This window comes from Panthera leo, chromosome A3, assembly GCF_018350215.1.
Source record: "Panthera leo isolate Ple1 chromosome A3, P.leo_Ple1_pat1.1, whole genome shotgun sequence".
Taxonomy (NCBI): Eukaryota; Metazoa; Chordata; class Mammalia; order Carnivora; family Felidae; genus Panthera; species Panthera leo.
In genome coordinates this window covers 16,841,644-16,859,518 of record NC_056681.1, presented here as the reverse complement: position 1 = coordinate 16,859,518, position 17,875 = coordinate 16,841,644, and the positions used below count along the sequence as shown (strand labels likewise).

At 50.3% G+C, this 17,875-nt stretch overlaps 1 protein-coding gene across 16 annotated transcripts in view; it reads left to right on the top strand.

Annotated features, from left to right (window-relative positions):
* The window catches only part of L3MBTL1 (L3MBTL histone methyl-lysine binding protein 1), a 41,699-nt gene continuing 23,824 nt past the window's right edge, over positions 1–17,875 (top strand). For 11 of the 16 annotated variants that reach the window (XR_006200408.1, XM_042930927.1, XM_042930923.1 and 8 more), the window contains exons 1-10: positions 1–364; positions 6,011–6,176; positions 6,329–6,555; positions 6,875–7,016; positions 7,244–7,394; positions 7,566–7,695; positions 8,331–8,415; positions 15,953–16,041; positions 16,562–16,666; positions 17,567–17,702. Coding sequence is in view for 15 of the 16 variants with exons in the window: in XM_042930927.1 (XP_042786861.1) it covers positions 152–364; positions 6,011–6,176; positions 6,329–6,555; positions 6,875–7,016; positions 7,244–7,394; positions 7,566–7,695; positions 8,331–8,415; positions 15,953–16,041; positions 16,562–16,666; positions 17,567–17,702 (1,444 nt within the window). In the remaining variant the exon portion in view is untranslated. Of the gene's footprint in view, positions 365–3,467; positions 4,106–6,010; positions 6,177–6,328; positions 6,556–6,874; positions 7,017–7,243; positions 7,395–7,565; positions 7,696–8,330; positions 8,416–15,952; positions 16,042–16,561; positions 16,667–17,566; positions 17,703–17,875 lie in introns of those variants that run through there. The other 5 variants (XM_042930925.1, XM_042930930.1, XM_042930931.1 and 2 more) reach the window with 5 other exon arrangements.

The following is a 17,875-nucleotide window of genomic DNA, read 5'->3' as shown; positions in this document are numbered from 1 at the left end:
TGCGGTAGGAGGGCGTTGGACACCGCAGCGCCCTAGCCGGGATGCGTGCGGGAGTGCAACCCCGTCTTTTGTCACTGGCCACTCCGCTAGGGCCCAGCAGGTCGCTCTCCGGCTCGGCGGGTCCCGCGCCCCCTGCACACCGTTGGCCGGGATGCGGAGGGTGGGGAGGCAGGATGAATCTCCACCGAGAAGGCGTGGGGAGAGGCCACTAGGCCCACGCGGCCGGGCCCGCGCCCCCTGCTCCCACTCGGCGCTCGCCCCGCGTCCTGCAGGGAGGCGGGCCCGCCCCTTCTGCGCGCAGGCGCGCGCCGCGTGGGGCTCGGACGGCGGCTCGGCACCGGGCGGCCACGGGCGGGCCTCGCAGGTAAGGGACCCCGCGGCGGGGGCTCGGCCCAGGGTATGGGGTGCCGCCCGCCCTGCCGCAGGTGCCCAGCGCGCGGTCCGGGCGCGCGGCTCGTGGCGAGCGCCTCCGGCGGGGGACGCGGGCTGGGGACGAGGGCGGGGGGAGCGGGGCGGAAGGGGTCCGGGCGGCGCGCTACCGGGGCTGGGGCCGGCCGCTGCGGGGTTGGGGGCCGCGACCGCGCGTGGGAGAGGCGGCGGCTCCGTCTTCAGCGAAATGCAGTCAATTAAGAGTTTTTCATTAATACGACGGAAGCTGTAGAGGGCGGGCTTTGGGGTTTCTTAGGAAATGGGTCATCTGGCAAACTTTCTTCTTCCTACCGTTGGTTTCCGATTTTTATAACGGGAAATGGGATTATTATTTTGCCATAAAGGGAAAGAATAAAAAGAATTCCGCCATTTTGGCGTTTTAAAAAGTAACCGTTGCGCGTGGCCGACGGGTCGGTGGCCGCCCCGCCCGCCGCCGTCTGTACCAGTCCTCCGAGGGCGGGCGGGCGGCGGTCCCGACCCCGGAGCCTCTTTCGCCCCTCCCGCGTCCCAGCCGCAGCTGCCGGGGGCAGGCCCCAAGTTTGTGGCGCCCGATCTCGCTGGGGCTGAGTGTGTGTGTGTGTTGAGGCGTGTGGGGATGTCTGGGGCGCTAATCCCACTCCCGACACCTAGAGCCAGGGCCTTTATTGAGCGTCTGTTGTATACGAAGCCTTGAAGGGCAAGCAGTGGGAAGAACCTTAGCAGAGAGGAAGGAAAAATAAACAGGGACATACTCATTCAATAAATGTTTGCCGAGCATATGCTATGTGCCAGAGACCGCGCTGTCCCAGGGACCCAATGACTGTTTTAGGTCGGGTTCCCTGAAACCAGACTCCGGGAGGGAGATGTAAGCGCAGACTTACTGGAGTGCCCTTGGGAGTATCACCTGTAGGACAGTGAAGACAGCAAAGTGGTGGGCAGAAGTTGAAGTGCCAACGTAGTCTCTGCAGAGGCCTCAACCTGTCCCAGGGATAGCTCTGGAAGGGACATGGCCCTGCTGAGATAACCCAAATTGAGGCAAGGGGCAAGGCCCTTCTACCCTTTATCAACTAGTCTGACAGGATGGCTGCTTCCAGGAGAGGGCACTTGGGCGAGGCAGCTCCCCTGGCTGAGGGCAATTCCCAGAGAAGCTGACTGCCCAGGGCTGCCTTCAGGGTAGCTGACTGCCTCTTTATCCCCTCCTCCCCTAGCCTCTGAGCAACGCTGGAGGAAATTGTATTCTAGCCCCTAAGGAATGAATGGCTAAACCATTGATGTATTTCAATATCATTGTTTCTAATATGTTGACCACTTTTTACTCCCAGCTCTCTCATTCATTCATTCAGTGACTGTTGAGTGCAACCTCTGTGTCAGGCTTTTTGCACATCAGCTGCTTTGTGCCATCTCAGAGACCCACAAGTTAATGCATAATTAGACTGTGGTGGAATGGAGCACAGTCAAGGAGATGATTAACTTTGTTTTGGGGTGGATTTGGGGAACACTTCAAGGAAGAGGTGTCACTCAAGCTGGATCTTGGAGGGTGATTAGGATTTTTCCAGACCTATGGGATATGGAAAGGTACCAAGCAGAAGGAACCATATATGCGCAGGACACAGAAGTGGGGTTCTGAAGTTGCAAGCAGGCTCTAGGGGTGGGAGTGGATGTTCCTGGCACCTGGCTCAGGCCCGGGAGCCATTTCAGACTGGTTGTGCTATTGTGTGTACCAGGTGGGACAGTGTTTATGAAAATGCCACATAGGCTGCAAGCACAAGGGGTGGCAGCGGGAGAGGAGGAACGAATTCAAATCACAGAGAAAGCAGTTTCGGGCCTCAGAACTCATGGTCTAGCTGGGGAGGAAGAACACAGAAGCAGTAGGTGCTTCTTGGCAGGAGCCCAAGGCTACTGTGTGTTGGGTCCCCACATCACAGATGCACTGGGTCCCCTTTCCTCCTGCATATTCAAGGATTTGTCTTCTAGACTGAGTCTTTCTTCCCTGCCCTGTCAGTTTTTTCCTCTCCATAGGCTCATTTTCCTCAGGTACAAACATGCTGTGACATCTCCTATTTAAAAACAAACCAACAAACACCCCACACCCCTTCCTTGAGACCACATCACTCTCCAAACACCATCCCCCAACTCCATGCTCTCCTTCACATCACAACCTCCTTAAGAGAGTTGGTAGTCCCGTTGTTTCCACTTCCTTTTCTCCTATTCTCCCACGAGGATCAATCCTTACTGTTAGTTTCCCCCACTAGAATGTGGATTCTGTGACAGGGGTTGTCTGTTTTGTTCATTGATAAATCTGCATTGCCTGGAACAGGAACTGGTACATAGTAGGTGCTCAATAAATATTGAGCTAATCCATGATCTCTCTCTAGAACCCACTCCGGCCAGGTTTTTATGTCCACAGCTCCTTGGAAGTGGCTGTTGTCAAGGTTTCTAATGACTCCTTATTGCCCCAATGGTCCACTCCCTCACCTGACTTGATCCGGCCCCCTTTCCTGAAAACTTTGCTCATGTGTCCTCCAGAAGCTCAGACTCTTCTGGATTCCCCCTGACCTCATGAGAAGCTCTATTACTAGATCTTCTTCCTCCCCCAACCTATAAATCTTGGTGAGCTCCAAAGCTCCTACCTTGTTCTTTGTACTCAGCTTTATGGTTTTCAACGCCAGCTATACATGATGGCTTTCAAATTTATATCTCCAGCCCAACCCTATCCCTTATTTCTACAATATATGCTTCATGAGAGCACTCTTTTTTGAGACTGTCTTCGCAGGGCACAGAACGGTGCTGACACCTAGTTGGCCCTCCAGTGTTTGCTGAAACGAGGGCAACAAACTGAATAGCAGGGCAGTCCCCTTAGCCTCCCTTCCTGGATACACCTAAAGCATGTGATAAGTTTGGAAACAGAATGAAATTCTTCCAGGAGTAACCATACTGACTCTTTTTTTTTTTTTTTTATTTTTTTTGATGTCTGTTTATTTTTGAGAGAGAGAGAGAGAGAGAGAGAGAGAGAGACAGAGTGAGAGCAGAGGAGAGGCAGAGAGAGAGGGAGACAGAATCTGAAATAGGCTCCAAGCTCTGAGCTGTCAGCACAGAGCCCGACGTGGGGCTCGAACTCACAAACTACAAGACCATGACCATGACCAAGTCTGACGCTCAACAGACTGAACCACTCAGGCATCCTACCACATTGACTCTTAATGACTGCCAAGGTTTTGAGTAAGAAGATTGACTCTATTGAAAAGCACTTAAAATGGTACATCAGCTGTGCAAAACAAAATAAGGAGAATTGAAATTCAGGGAGTTCTATTTTATAATTTTAACACGGGACACACCTTGGTTTGAACGTTGCCTGAATTAATCAGGTTATGTATCTAGCCTTTGCCTACCTGATTACACACTCTATAATACAGAGGATGAACTCTATTTTAAGGAAGAAAATCTGGAAAATAAATGAATGCACAAGAATAGCAGGAGGGAGGCTGGGAGAGACAGTGAGCACTGTAAGCTGATTTTGCCAACAAGCTACCAAGCTTCCTGGAATTTCTGTTAAAAGGGAGTGGAGTTGGATTTGTCGAAGGTCTGCTCTGCTGCTACCAAGACTTTACGTATTTTGTCCGTTTAGTCTTCACCACAGCCATTTGAGGCATATACCGTTGCCACATTTTACACATGAAGAAACTGAGGCTCAAAGAGGGTAAGCTACTTAGAAGCACAGGTGTAAGTGGTGGAGCTGAGATTCATAGTCTTAAGTCAGTCTTAAGCCTAGGCTATGTTTTCCTTTAACGTGTATGCCAGAAGCCATTGTCAATTACTGCTAACACCTTAAAGCAACCCAGTATCAATCACATATACAGAGCTTTTTATTAACAAGTTGAAATTACTGAAATACAACACTTTTTTAGCACCTACTGTGTGCAGGCACTATTCTGAGGACTGGCCATAGAGCAGTGGCCAGGACAGATAACAAATCTTTGCCTTCATGGAACTTCTATCTCAGTGGGGTTGACTGATCAAACACAAATAAGTAAATGAAGATCATTATTGATTGTAATGAAGGGTGTGAAGGAAATAAACACAGTAATGGGATAGGCAGTAGTGGAATGGGTGAGGGGTGTGCTGCTTTAAATTGAATGGCCAGGAAAGACCTCTTCTGAGGAGATGGCCACTGAGCCAAGGCCTGGAGGATGGGAGGGGGGCAGCCAAGCAAAGAGGATGGGGAAGAGCATTCTAAGCAGAGGGAACAGTAAGGATCAATGGCTCTGTGGTGGGAATGTTTGTTAATCAACAGAAGGAAACCAGTGTTTGTTGAGGGTGGAGAACAGGGGAAGATTGATGGAGGATAAGGTCAGAGGGGAAGACAGGGGTCAGATTCTATAGGATAAAGCACTTGGATTTTGTTCTAAGGGCAGTGGAGAGCCATAGAAGAATTTTAGATAGGGAAATAATGTGATTCGGTTTACATTTTTAAAGCTTTCTCTTGCCTGGGAATAGACTGTAGGGGGCAGGCAAGGAAGGAGGGAAATGAGTTAGGAGGCAGTTTCTCAAGTCCAAGGAGAGCTGATAGCAGTTGGCACTAGTGTGGCAGCAAGGAAATGGAGAGAAGTTGTCAGACTTTGAGATGTGTTTTGTAGGTAGTGCCGACAGGCCAATTATAATATGTGTACAGTTTTGCTGTATAATACAGTAACTGTGGTCACTGTGGCTATTCCAATTTAAATGAAGATAAAAAAAATTCAGTTCTTCGTTCACACTAGCCACATTTCGAGTGCTCCGTAACCACATGTGGCTAGCGACTACTGTGTTGGACAATATAGGCCTAAGATATTTCTATCATCACAGAAGATTCTACTGGACAGTGCTGGTAAGGCACTAACAGTGGCCAAGATAGTTTAAGAGTTAAGTAAATGATAGATATTAAGTATATTTGTTATGTCATTAGGTGTTTTTTCCCCATATATTTACCTGTTCAACCACCTCTGTATTAAATGCCTCTTTTGCCCTTGCTTTATTTATAGCAAACTCATGCACTGTCTGGGCTCTCAGATACCTCTGTGCTCTTCACATGCATGCATTTGTTCAACAGATGTTACGGTGTGCACTCTGTGCTTGGGGTTGAAGGATTGTGGGCAGGGGTTATAAAGGACTGTGATCAGGAAAGATCATCTCCCAGGAAAATGGACCTTGTGAGTGAGAGAGAACCTGGTACTTGAGGGCTCTAAATTTCCAGAGGGAGAAGGGATTGATTCTAGTGGGGCCGGAGGTCAGGGTTGAGAGAGGGGAGTTTGGACTTAGCCTGGGCTATGGCGTGACAGCTGGCCAGACAGAACCTTGGCCCAAGACCTACTCCCCAGAGTCAGTTCAGAACATCACAGTTTACAGAGCACCCTCACGCATGCCCATCTCCCAGAGTCTGGGGGAGATGCAGGGCCTGGCCAGAGCCCTCATCTGGGTGACCTGGTTGGAGCCAGGAGCCAGAGTTTATGTTGGTCTCCTAAGACAGTCTGCTCTACCTAGGGTTGAGGATTTTCTCTGCAGGTTGCCAGCCTGAGGGTGACCAGCTGCTCCTCAAAGAAGCCCCCTCCCGCCCTGATCGCCCTAGGGGTTGTCTTCAGCTTGTAGGCCTACCAGGATGGAGGGGAATGCCGAAATGGAGATGCTGAGGACACTGAAGGGGCCCTCCACAGGAGAGGTCAACGTGCACCTGGTGGCCAGAGACAGCTCAGGTTCTGGCTCTCACCTGCCCACTACTGCCTTCATCATCCCAGGTGGGCCAAGCCAGGGGTCTGGGGAGAAGGAGCATACCTGCTTAGGCAGGTATGGATCCTGAGAAAGACAAACCTTCACCTGCCCACACACATGCATGGGGCACGACCACCAGGCTTACCTGTGTCATGACAGTCCGTGTATTTGTTCACAGCCAGCTCGGCCACCCTTGGCCTGCCCAGCAGTGCCCTAGACGTGTCCTGTTTTCCGCGGGAACCGATCCATGTGGGCGCTCCGGAGCGAGTGGCGGGCAGTGTACCTGTCACGGCCACCGTTCTGCCTCAGTTAAGCGCCGGGCCTGTGGCCAGCTCCAGCGCCACCACAGTGCGGCTCCTGGAGTGGACGGAGGCCGCGGCCCCGCCTCCTGGGAGCGGCCTGCGGGTCAGTGTCTGTGGGGATTGGCGGGGCCCGGCGAGCCGCACCTGAGGGGCGGGGCCAGCGGGCCAGGGGCGGGGCTCGAGGCGAAGGAGGGGGAAGGGGCCTCGATGAAGGGTTCCAGGGTGCGGCTTTGAGTGCGGGACTCTAGGGGCATGGCTGGGGTGGAGGCGCTCGGAGTCTGGAGGGCTGCTGGGGGCGTGGCTTGGAGCCTGGCACCCGGAGCCGAGCCTTGCGGAGTAAGGCGGCTTGAGGGGACTGTGCCGAGTGGGGGACGGGTCGAGGGGGTACGGGAGTCCTGTCCTCAGACAGTCCTGCGCTCCAGTTCCGGATAAGCGAGTACGCACCGCTGAACATGGTAGGAGCAGAGCAGCCCCCGAGCCCAGAGCTGCGGCCAGAAGGTGTGGCCGAGTATGAAGATGGCGAGGCCCCGGCGGGAGGTGGCGATGCGGGCACCCAACAGCCCGGTAGGACCCCCACCCACCAAGTCCCCAGACTGGGGCCTTGCACGGGTGGGGCGAGGCCCGAGCTCCCCAAGGAGTTTCCATGGTTAGGGGTTGGGGTGAGGGTGCCCTGGTTCTGTGAGTGCACCCAGGGATTGGTCCTGAGGGGGCGTGGGCTCTGAGGTGGGCGGGGCCTGACAGGTGCGGCTGTGGTGGGTGGGAGGCCTGAGGCCCCTTTGGCCCCCCCGCAGCGGACCTCCCCCAGGACCCTCCAGAAGATCCCCCGCAGGACCCCCCAGAAGATGATGGGAATTGTCAGTGCCAGGAGTGTGGACCTCAGCAAAGCGCAGGTCCGGATCCTGGTTCTTCCAATGATGACTGCCCACCGCTGTTCCAAGAGCGGTAAGGGGGAGGGGATTGCAACCCTACTTGCTCTGGCTGTGGGGCAATGGGGGGGGGGGGTTGCGGGGGGTGGGGGAAGGGGGAGGCAAGCCCTCTTCCTGTTCAGGGCTTAAGAGAGGGACTGGGTGGTGAAGGGTGGGTGCTTCCTTCTCTCAGGCCTTCCTCCCTCAGGTCAGTCATAGTGGAGAACTCCGGCCAGAGCTCCAGCACCAGCGCTTCTGAACTCCTCAAACCCATGAAGAAGAGGAAGCGCAGGGAATACCACAGCCCATCAGAGGAGGAGTCGGAGCCAGAGGCCTTGGTAGGAAGAGGGCAGTGGGGAGGGAGAGCGGAGGCTAGAGACTGCCTCAGTTCACGACCCTCTCTGTTAATCCAGGCTGTGGGGCTGGGCCAGAGAAGACACATGATGGCTCACTCATCATATTTTTGGGGTCCCATTTTGATTCAGGTCCTGTACTTGGTTAGAGGAAAATGATTAAATCACCCTCCTGCTTTCTGCAGCTCCCATCTCAGTCTCGTGTCAGGGCTAAGTCGCATTCACATAAAGCAGCACCCAAGTAGGTGTGTAGGCAGATGGAAAGCTCCATCACCGGAGCCCAGTCACAAGGCCAGAGGCCTGGGAGCACAGGGCTCTAGTTGCAGAGAAGCTGGAAGAGACAGAGCATGAAAGTTCCAGTGGGCAGGTAAAATCCACACAGAGCAGTTCTGAGGGGAATGAGGAAGATTGTCATCAGACTGCGTCGCTAGGGGCTGTATGGTCCTGTGAGTGCACCTCAACCTCATAAGGGGTTGTCCGCTGGAGCTGTGTTCCAGCTGGTAGCCTAGCAGAAATTCCACTTGTTTGTGACTGAACACCGTGTGGCCAGGGAGCCAGGCAGGGGAATAGAGTCTGGGACTTCAACCCTTGAGGACAGGAATAAGGCTTGCCTTCCACAGGAGAAGCAAGAGGAAGGAAAGGATCCAGAGGGACAGCCTGCTGCTAGCACCCCGGAAAGTGAGGAGTGGAACAGCAGCCAGCCTGGTATGGTGGCCTGTGTGTGTATATATATTGGTGTGACGTGTGTATATGCTTTTGGAGGTGTGAGGCTGGGAGTATGGGTTAGGAATGTGATGGTGGGTGGTATATATATAGATGAGTATGAACTGGTGTATGTGAGACAGAGGGAGAAAAAACGAGCGAGAGAGACAATGATTCTGATTTATGCGCTGGTATGCGTATATCGGGGAGAACTGTATCATGTAGTTGTGTATTCTCCATTATCTAGTTGTGAATAGGCCTCACTGCCAGGCTCAGTATCCAAAGACTTAAACAGCTTTTAATGGCACCACATGGCATTGCTTCCCTTTGGTGGTGTGAGCAAGTTCATACCAGTCATTCCTCTGACCTTGCTATTTGGGCCTCCATTCTGGCCCTTTGGTTCCAAGAAAAGTGGAACAAAAGTCATTCATAGTCACCTCTGGCCCTCAGCCCTTCTCCATTCCCATGTGACAACAGTCTGCTAAGCTAAGTAACATTTATCACACTTCTTGTTTAATGTCTACCTTCCTCCCTCAAAGCTGTATTAATCATTGTATCCTCGGTACTTAGCTTAGCGACTGGTGTTGAGTAGACTCTCAATAAATGTTTATTCAGTGCATGCATGGATGAGTCGTATGTTGGTGGTTCCACTTGGACCATGGTTCAGTTGCATGATTTACTGTCTTTCCTGTCCCAGAGAGAGCCAGAGTCTGAGGTGAGTTCTTAAGACATTCTGCCTTGACAGATCAGTGCCAGCCAGAGGAACCCAGGCTGTGCCCAGGGTTCCGAACTCTGTAGTGCCTATTGGAAATTTTGCCCATCACATCCAAACCAAATTTTCACTGCTGTCTCTCACCCAAGGCTCTCACTTCAGAAGCCAAAAGCGTAGCTCTCATTGGTTTATGGCCTCTTAAGTCTTATTCAGAGGAAGGAGACAGTGTCTGACTCCTCAAGACAGTGGTTCAACTGCTCTGTCTTACTTAGGGAGCTAGATTCATGAATCAGCATTCTTTTAGCTGGGTCCTCTTGTCCAGTACAGAGTTATCTTTTGATTCATACTTCTCACCATACTTCTCACCATCTTCTGGATATTTTCCATTTTCTGTCTTTTTTTCCTTTTTTCAAGGAAAGATACTCTGTTAGTCAACAGAAGTTTGCATTTATGGCTAAATTTTTTCCCACTCATTTTTGGGGTCTTTTGGCAGAAGAATCTAGGGCTCAGGGTGGGGGTGGCAGGTTTGCTTGAGTGTCCTGTGTGTGTTTTGGAGAATCTGTGTTCTGTTTACACTGTTTGGCGGTTAGATGGCCAGCTGCTGGGCTCATGTTGTACAAGACTGACGTTATCTAGTCCTCACAGGATGTTCCAATAGTTTACGGTTTAGAACCGTGTAACTCATATGTGTACTCAGGCGCGCTCTCGCGCTCTCTCTCTCTCTCTCTCTCTCTCTCTCGCATATATCTGCTTTATCGTTGCAACAGCCACTTTGTTTGAAGAATCATTTTCTAACACATCATGGTAAAAGTCTCTACAGTATATTTAGTCATTAACAGTTATTCTGATATTCTCGTGTCCCCTCTCGTTCTGCCCACATCCAGATCAGGTGGGATTCTTTGGGGTCAACTTGTTACAGCCTTTTCACATTCAGAGCAGTCCTGCAAGCATCTTCTGTTTCCTTATAGTTGCCTGAGACATACATTTTTGCCCATTCTCAATCAAGTTGTTTATCTTCTTATTATTGATTCTTTATATAGTCTGGGTATAAGTCCTTTATCAAACATATATGCTAAAAAAAATATTTTCTCCCAGTCTTTGGCTTGCTTTTTCCTTTCTAAATGATGTTTTCTGAGGAGCAGAATGTTTTCATTCTGATTGGTGTCCACTCTATCCAGTTTTCGCAGTTAGTGCTTCATATGTATTTTTACAAGGTACAGGTTTTTTTAGCGGTTTTATTGAGATGGAATTCATAAACCATGCAGTCCATCCATTTGAATTGTACAATTCAGTGGGTTTTCGTGTACTCACAGAGTTCTGTAACCACCACCGCAATCAATTTCAAAACATTTTTTTCATCACTCCAGAAAGAAACCCTGGGTCCCTTAGCTATCATTCCCCCCAAATCACCAATACTCCTGTAGTCCTAGGCAACCCCAGGTTTATTTTCTGTGGATGTGGATTTGCCTAGTCTGGACATTTCACATACATGGGATCACATAATATGGTGGCTCTTTGTGACTGGCTTCTTTCACTTAGCACAGTGTTTTAAAGGTTTATCCATGGGGTAGCGGCCATTAGTACCCCCATTCCTTTTTATTGCTGAGTAATATTCCATTGTGTGGTTATATCACACTTTGTTTATTTATTGATTGATGGATATGGGGTGCTTCCACTTTGGGGCTATTATGAGTAATGCTGATATGAATATCCATGTATAAGTTTTTGTGTGGATATGTTTTCATTCTTCTTGATTGTGTACCCAGGAGTGAATTGCTGAGTTATACGGTAACTCTGTGTTTAGCCTTTTAAGGAACTGCTAGACTGTTTTCCTAAGTGGCTGTGCCATTTTACATTCCCACCAGTTTGAGAGTTCCAGTTTATTCACACCCTTATCAATGCTTGTTATTGTCTCTTTTTTATTATAGCCATCCTCGTGGGTGTGAAGTAATATCTCATTGTGGTTTTGATTTGCATTTCACTGATGGCTAATGATGTTGAGCATCTTTTCATGTGCTTATTGGACATTTATATATTTTCTTTAGATAAATATTTATTCAGATCCATGCCATTTTTTAATTTGGTATAGGGAACACATTTTATATTGAAATACAAAGAGTGTGCCGTAGAGTTGGGGAGCAAGTTGAGAATACAAGTGTGTGCTTTGGTACAAGTCATTTATCAGTAGGACTCTTACAACAGTGCCTTCATAACTGAGGTCCCTAATCTAAATTTACGTGCAAAATTCTGTGAATTGCTTATTTTTCTGGGTAGATGGTCCATGACTTTCATGAGATTTTCAGAAAGGTCCATTTGTACTTACTAGAAACTGAAGGCCAAGTGAAGAATAGACCATAGCATTATGGAGCCCAGCCTCTTTGGTTTGGTGTTCCCAGGCATAGATCCTTACCGGGTACATGTTGACCTCAAGTGGCAGGCTCTTGATTAAGTTTTCTGTCTTGAAATGAACGGATTCTGAACTGGCTAACCATGCTGCAGAAGAGATAGGCAAATACTGGCTAACCATACCGCAGAAGAGATAGGCAAATACATGTTTCTGTGGCAAATTTAAAACAAAAAGATCCAGCACATGGTTGGCACCCTGGTGACTGCTTGTGATTGGTTGTTCTTGAGCCATAGCATTCTGTTCTTTAGGTTTTCCTTCTCTCCTGTAGACCTTAGAGTGGAAAGTCTGGCTAGAACCATTAATCTGCGAATTATCTCCACCTAAACTACTGAAGCAGCGCTCAAGAAGCTTCCCAAGAGAGTCAGCACAAAGAGAGGAAATGAGAAGCAATTGGTGTACTTCTAGGGTTCCCACCATTGAGGAGCAGGGTTGGGGTGGGAGAAAGAACCACCGATGGCAAGAGAAGAGGAAGAAGATACAGCTAAGAGAGTGCAGCAAGAAGGCAGTGCTCAGATGGAAGGGGGCTTGGTAGCACAGGGACATCAAGACATTTGAGGAATGAGGGGTGCCTGCATGGCTCAGTTGGTTAAGCCTCAGATCATGATCTGATGGTTCATGAGTTCGAGCCCTGTGTTGGGCTCTGTGCTGACAGTGCAGAGCCTGCTTAGGATTCTCTCCCTTCCTCTCTCTCTGCCTCTCTCTCTCTCTCAAAAATACGTAAATAAACTTTAAAGAGAGAGAGAAGGCACCTGGGTGATTCAGTCAGTTAAGCGTTTGACTTTGGCTCAGGTCATGATCTCACAGTTTGTGAGTTCAAGTCCCACATCAGGCTCTCTGCTGTCAGCACAGAGCCCTCTTCGGAGCCTCTGTCCCCCTCTCTTTCTGCTCCTCCCCTGCTCTCTGTGTCTCTGTCTCTATCAAAAATAATGAATGAAAAAAAATTTTTTAAACAGGTAGTTATGGAATAGTATAATAACTGTTGTGGTTGAGGTATGTAGGTACAAAGGACTGTCACGGAACAAGTGCTGCCTCATAGAGCCAAGGAAGGCTGCACAGGATAGGTGGGATGATGTTACTTCCCTCTGTGCGTCTATACATCCATACATCCCTGCATCCATACGTCCAGTCGTCCACATATCCGTGCATGCACACATACATCCTCCTAGTCATTCACTTAACAAACAATTGGTGATTATCTTTCTGTGAAAACCCTGTGCTAGTGCCGGAGCTGTGGGTGAGAAGAAGATAAGAGGATGGGACACAGTGGGGACAGCATCTATGAGGCAGAGGGATGAGGATGTGCAAAGGCACAGAAGCACACAGGGACGTGGAAATGCATGGTAAGCTAGTCACTGACAGCTTTGTGTGCTGCAGAAAGGTGTTTGGACTTTTGGTTGTAAATCAGAAGCCAATGTGGACATAAAGCAAAGAAAGAAATGATTTTTATTTTAGAGCTATTCTGGCAATAGACTGAATCTGAGGCAGAGAGATCAGTCCAGGGACTCTTGAACCAGGCTCAAAGTGAGACCAACAGTGAGCATAGAGAGAGATGGGGATAGGTTCGAGAGACAGGTAGAAGTTGGAGTCAGCAGAACTCAGGGACTGAAGGAGGCTGGGCATGAAAAAAGAGACATAAAGGATCCCTCTCATGTTCCTGGCTTATGTGACTGAATGGATACTCGTGCCATCGACCAGGATGGACTAGACTGAGAAGACCACAGCTTTGGCAGAGAAGTTATGAATTTGGTTTTGGACAGCTTGAGCTAGCTGAAGAAACTGCTAGTCAAGAGCATCTAGTCTAAGGAAGCAGGAATAAGCAAAGGAGCATTTCTGGAAGTCAAAAGAGGATGAGTACCACAGCTGGCCTGTGCGGTACCTTGACACACATTGTAAACAGGTGCCCTTTCTGAGCAGACCCAATTAGAAAAAGGCAACCTTTTTTCACAGTAGACTTAGCCACATGGCTCGGCAAGGAGCCTAGGCTGGATTTCAGCCCATTCACCCTCTTGGCTGGGCACCTGTGTACAGTGTGCATACTGTACAACTGTACGCAGAAGCGTTGGGACTCATCTGGTCTTGAGGATGTAGCTAACAGCTCAGCCTGTTGTTCACCATGGGAAAAGGATGCAGGAAACCAGAGGAGGCTGGGGCTTGGTCAGGGAGGAGACGTCGAGTCATTACTGAAGGGTTTAGTAGTCGGACCTCTCTCCACTGGATTCCATTTCTCATCTCTTTTCTCATCTGTGAAAAGGATTACCATGAGTCCTACCTATCTCCTTGAGACATTGTGTGAAGATTAAAGGGGACCACATATGTGAGGTCTCTGAGGCATCCCTGTACCCCCAGTTTCTGGCACCAGCCTTGGCACACAGGAAGCCCCACTCAGTGGTGAAGCCTTCACTCAGTGGTGAAGGAATGGTTAAGGGAAATGGAAATGGTGGTGATGGTAAACTGTAAAGTCGATATACCTGTTATGCATTGTGACTAGTGAGAGAATGCAGATAATAAAGGGTTAGGGAGGCAAGTGTCATGGTTGGGGGTTGGAAGGGTAAGACACAGAAGATGGGGAGGCCAGAGGTCTCTACTGTGGCCTGGGCAGCAGAGGGGGGGTGTCTTAGAGCTTGGCCACATTGGAGTGTGGCTGAGGGGAGAAGAACTTAGAGTTAGGAGCCCAGGAGGGGCAGAGCTTCCTGAGGTGAGAAGTCCAACAAGTGGCTCATGTACGGTTTAGGAAGAGTGAGAAGTGAGAACGTCTGGGGAGAAAGGCTCAGGGGTTGTGAAGGGCTGGTGATAATAGTGGTGATTTGGAAAAAGTGAAGAGGTATTATGCAGGATAACGTAGAACGGCAGTGGCAAGACGCGGGGAGACGATGCCAGGCCTGGCGTCCCAAAGCCTACTCTCTCCTCCCTTGGCATGCTCTGTAAGTCTGGATAAAGGCCAAGTGGGAGAACTGAGGATTTCTTGAGGGAACACAAGTGATGTGTTCAAGGGACAATCCAGGTTTCACTCAGGACAGAGGGTAGTGGGAAGAGATGTACTCTGGGTTGGTGTGTAGGTGTAGATCTCTGAGACAGTCTGATGGCTTGGTTGATCAGTTGATGAAGAAAAGACTTGCTTTGGCCCAGCTGGGTCAGATGGTGGGGATCTCAAGGCTCAGTACAGTGGCCAGGGAACTTAGGCAGCTCCTAGGGAGATGCTTCTAGCCACTGCGGTTCCAGCTAAAGAAGAAAAGCTTCTTCCTGAGTAACAAATCACTCCACATCTGAATGATCCAGGGCAGTAGCCAAGAGAGCCAGAGCATGGCAGAGCTAGAATCCAGATCAGACAGACTTCATGGAACCCTAGGAAGACCAGTAACACAAGACCAGCACTTTGCATTTCAAGAAGATCTTTTACTCACAGCATTTCATTTCCTTCTGCAAATGACTCCCTGTGGTAGATGAAGTTGTCTGCATATCTTAGATGACAAAATTGAGTCAGTGAAGTTTCTAGAAGAAGCTGGAGCTATTTACCCAAGGGATATGAATTGATTTTTGCAGGTTTTTGCCTCTTTCATTATCTGTAGCCTTCAGCTAAAGGCAGCTCAGGCTGACCTTGTGAGCCTACCTTACACATCGCCACCTATTCTAGTCTTTAAAGGATGTTTCTCTCTGTTCTGGAGGCCTGGTCTCCATCTTACACTAACCTGAAGGTCCCGTAGGGAAATTTCTCTCCCTCTCCCCAGGAGGGATCTCCTCTGGAGATTCCTAACCACAGTGCGTGTGTGTGTGTGTGTGTGTGTGTGTGTGTGTGTGCGCGCGCGCGCACGTGCGCACACAGGTGCATGCACACATGGCATGTGTATGTCAAGGAGGACCATGGAATCAGTCTGTACTCTGTGGGCATACTAAGCACACATATAACATACTTGTGTATCTGTGTGTACCTGTGTGTGTTTAGAGGAAGAAGATTCGAAAAAAGAGAGTTTCTCATTTCTGTGTGACCTTGCTCCTCCGTTTCTTCCTCCTTCCATGGTTTCTGTCTCATTTCTCTTTTTCCTCTTCTATCCCTGTGAGCTTAGGTGGCACTGTGATGAATTCCTCTGGCTCAGGACTTGTCACTGGGCTTTGTCAGAAAACTGAGTCCCTCTGTGGGACCTCAATTTAATTGCTAAATAATCCAAAGTACTTTTGCTGACAGTGGTCTGGGGATGAGGGTGGGGCAGACAGAATTGGGTGCAGCCCCGCCTGAGACTGAGTCTCCCCTGAAGTCTGAACCCCTGCTGTCCGGTGTTGGCATGGCTGGGAGGGCCCAGAGGGCAGCATGTGATCATAGACAAAGGTTTGTTTTGGAGGTAAGGTAGAGTTGAGTCAGGGGAAACTCAGGAGAAGAATCTATCGGGAGCAGTCCAGAGGTTAGTCTGTCTGTCTCCTGTCCACAGCATCAGGGGAGAAGAAGGAAGGCTGGTCGTGGGAGCCCTACCTGGAGGAGCAGAAGGCTGTCACCGCCCCTGTCAGCCTCTTCCAGGACGTGAGTCAGGCAATTTCTACCTAGGAAGAGCTTGCATACCCAGTCCAGGAACTCACCACCAACCTCAGACCTTCTGGTGTTCTGTGTGTCTGATATCCCTCAAAAGACTGGTAGAATGGAAGGGGGAGAGGCTGGTTAGGGTCCCAGAGTAGAGAAGGGCTCACTCTTGAGAGGCGCCCAGGATAGGAGGAAGTAGAGAGGTGGGACCCTGGCTCACCCATCACTGGACCTGTGGACTTTTGAATCCTGGTACCTTCTGCTCAGTTCTTGTATGCGGATCTCTCTATGACTTGGGTAAGAGCAAGCCCTTAAATCCAGCCCTGACTTAGCCCACATTTTTCAGAGGACCTGGGAGCTAGTGTGTCCTGCTGTGGATCCCTGCACTAAAGATTCCCACATAAGCTACCACTTTGGTAATACCAGGCGGGTGGGGTCTAAAGGCAGCTCCTTCACCCCAAGCCCACTAGGCAAGGCTAAGGCTGGATGGAGGCTGGGTCCTCTCCAATCTGTGCGTTGACAGTACCAGGCGGTCACTCATAATAAGAATGGCTTCAGACTGGGCATGAAGTTGGAAGGCATCGACCCTCAACACCCGTCCATGTACTTCATCCTCACAGTGGCTGAGGTGAGCTGAGACTTGCTCCCGTATTCTGGTGATGTCTCTCTGGGTAGCCTGATGGGGACTGCTAGGGACATGGAGGTCCTGACTCAGATGACGGAGACACTGCCCTGCCCTCAGAAAGCACCCAGTCTTTAGGGGGTTATGGTGGAACCCACCGAAAGCTAAAATAGGAACAAAACCTAAATATTGGGCGTGGAGACGTTACTGAATGGTGCATCCTGCAGTGCTGGGGGAGCCTGAGGAGGAGGGATCCCGAGGGCAGAGGTGTTGGCATGAGTCCAACCATGATCTCGTCCTCTGGGAGCTCACACTTGTGTGGGAATCAGCCAGATAAACACATCAGCAGCTTACCACACGGGGCAGCAGATGTGAGCAGGGCAGCCCCAAGGGGGCAAGAGGAGCTTCATAGAGGAAAGGCCTCCAGCCAAGCGTTGAGGGATAAATTGTGAGTGAGTAGGTGTTCCAGGCAGAAGAAGCAAAAGTCATGGGCATAGAACAGGGAGCCAAGTTCAAGGAGCTGCCATCAGCTCAGTGAGGTCACAGCAGTGTGAGGGGGGAGCAGTGAGAGATGGTAGCAGAACGAAGGGTCATCAGGGGCCCTCTGAACAGGCCTGAGCCTCGGTAGGTGCCCTTGTGGTTCTGTCCAGGGCTTAAAAGGGCAGGAGGATGTCCTAGACTCTGCCTGTCTCACATGCAGACTCGGCTCATGAGTACATGATCTGTCCTCAATGCAGGATGGGAGAGTGTGGGGCAAGGTTCAGGATGGGGGGAAGAGTGGTGGGCTGGGGAACTTGATAGCGTTCGAGACCCTTGAGACCACCAGGCTGGGCCAGGAGAGGTGAGGGAGAGGGAGTGGGAGTCTGCTGGCATCAGAGTCCCTGTGATTCCCCCTGATGGGGCTAGGTGTGTGGCTACCGCCTACGTCTACACTTCGATGGGTATTCCGAGTGCCATGACTTCTGGATCAATGCCAACTCCCCTGACATTCATCCCGCTGGCTGGTTTGAGAAGACTGGGCACAAACTGCAGCCCCCCAAAGGTAAGGCCTAGCCAGGTTGGTCACAGTGAGGCAGTGAGCCCTCAGACCCATTGGTTCTTCCCTGTGGGACCTTCTCCCCTGTTCCCCGTTCCACCACTAGCCTCTTTTAATCTCATCCTGCTGTGACTAGGCCCCAGGGCTTCTGCTTTGCCCTTGCCCTTGGAATGACAACC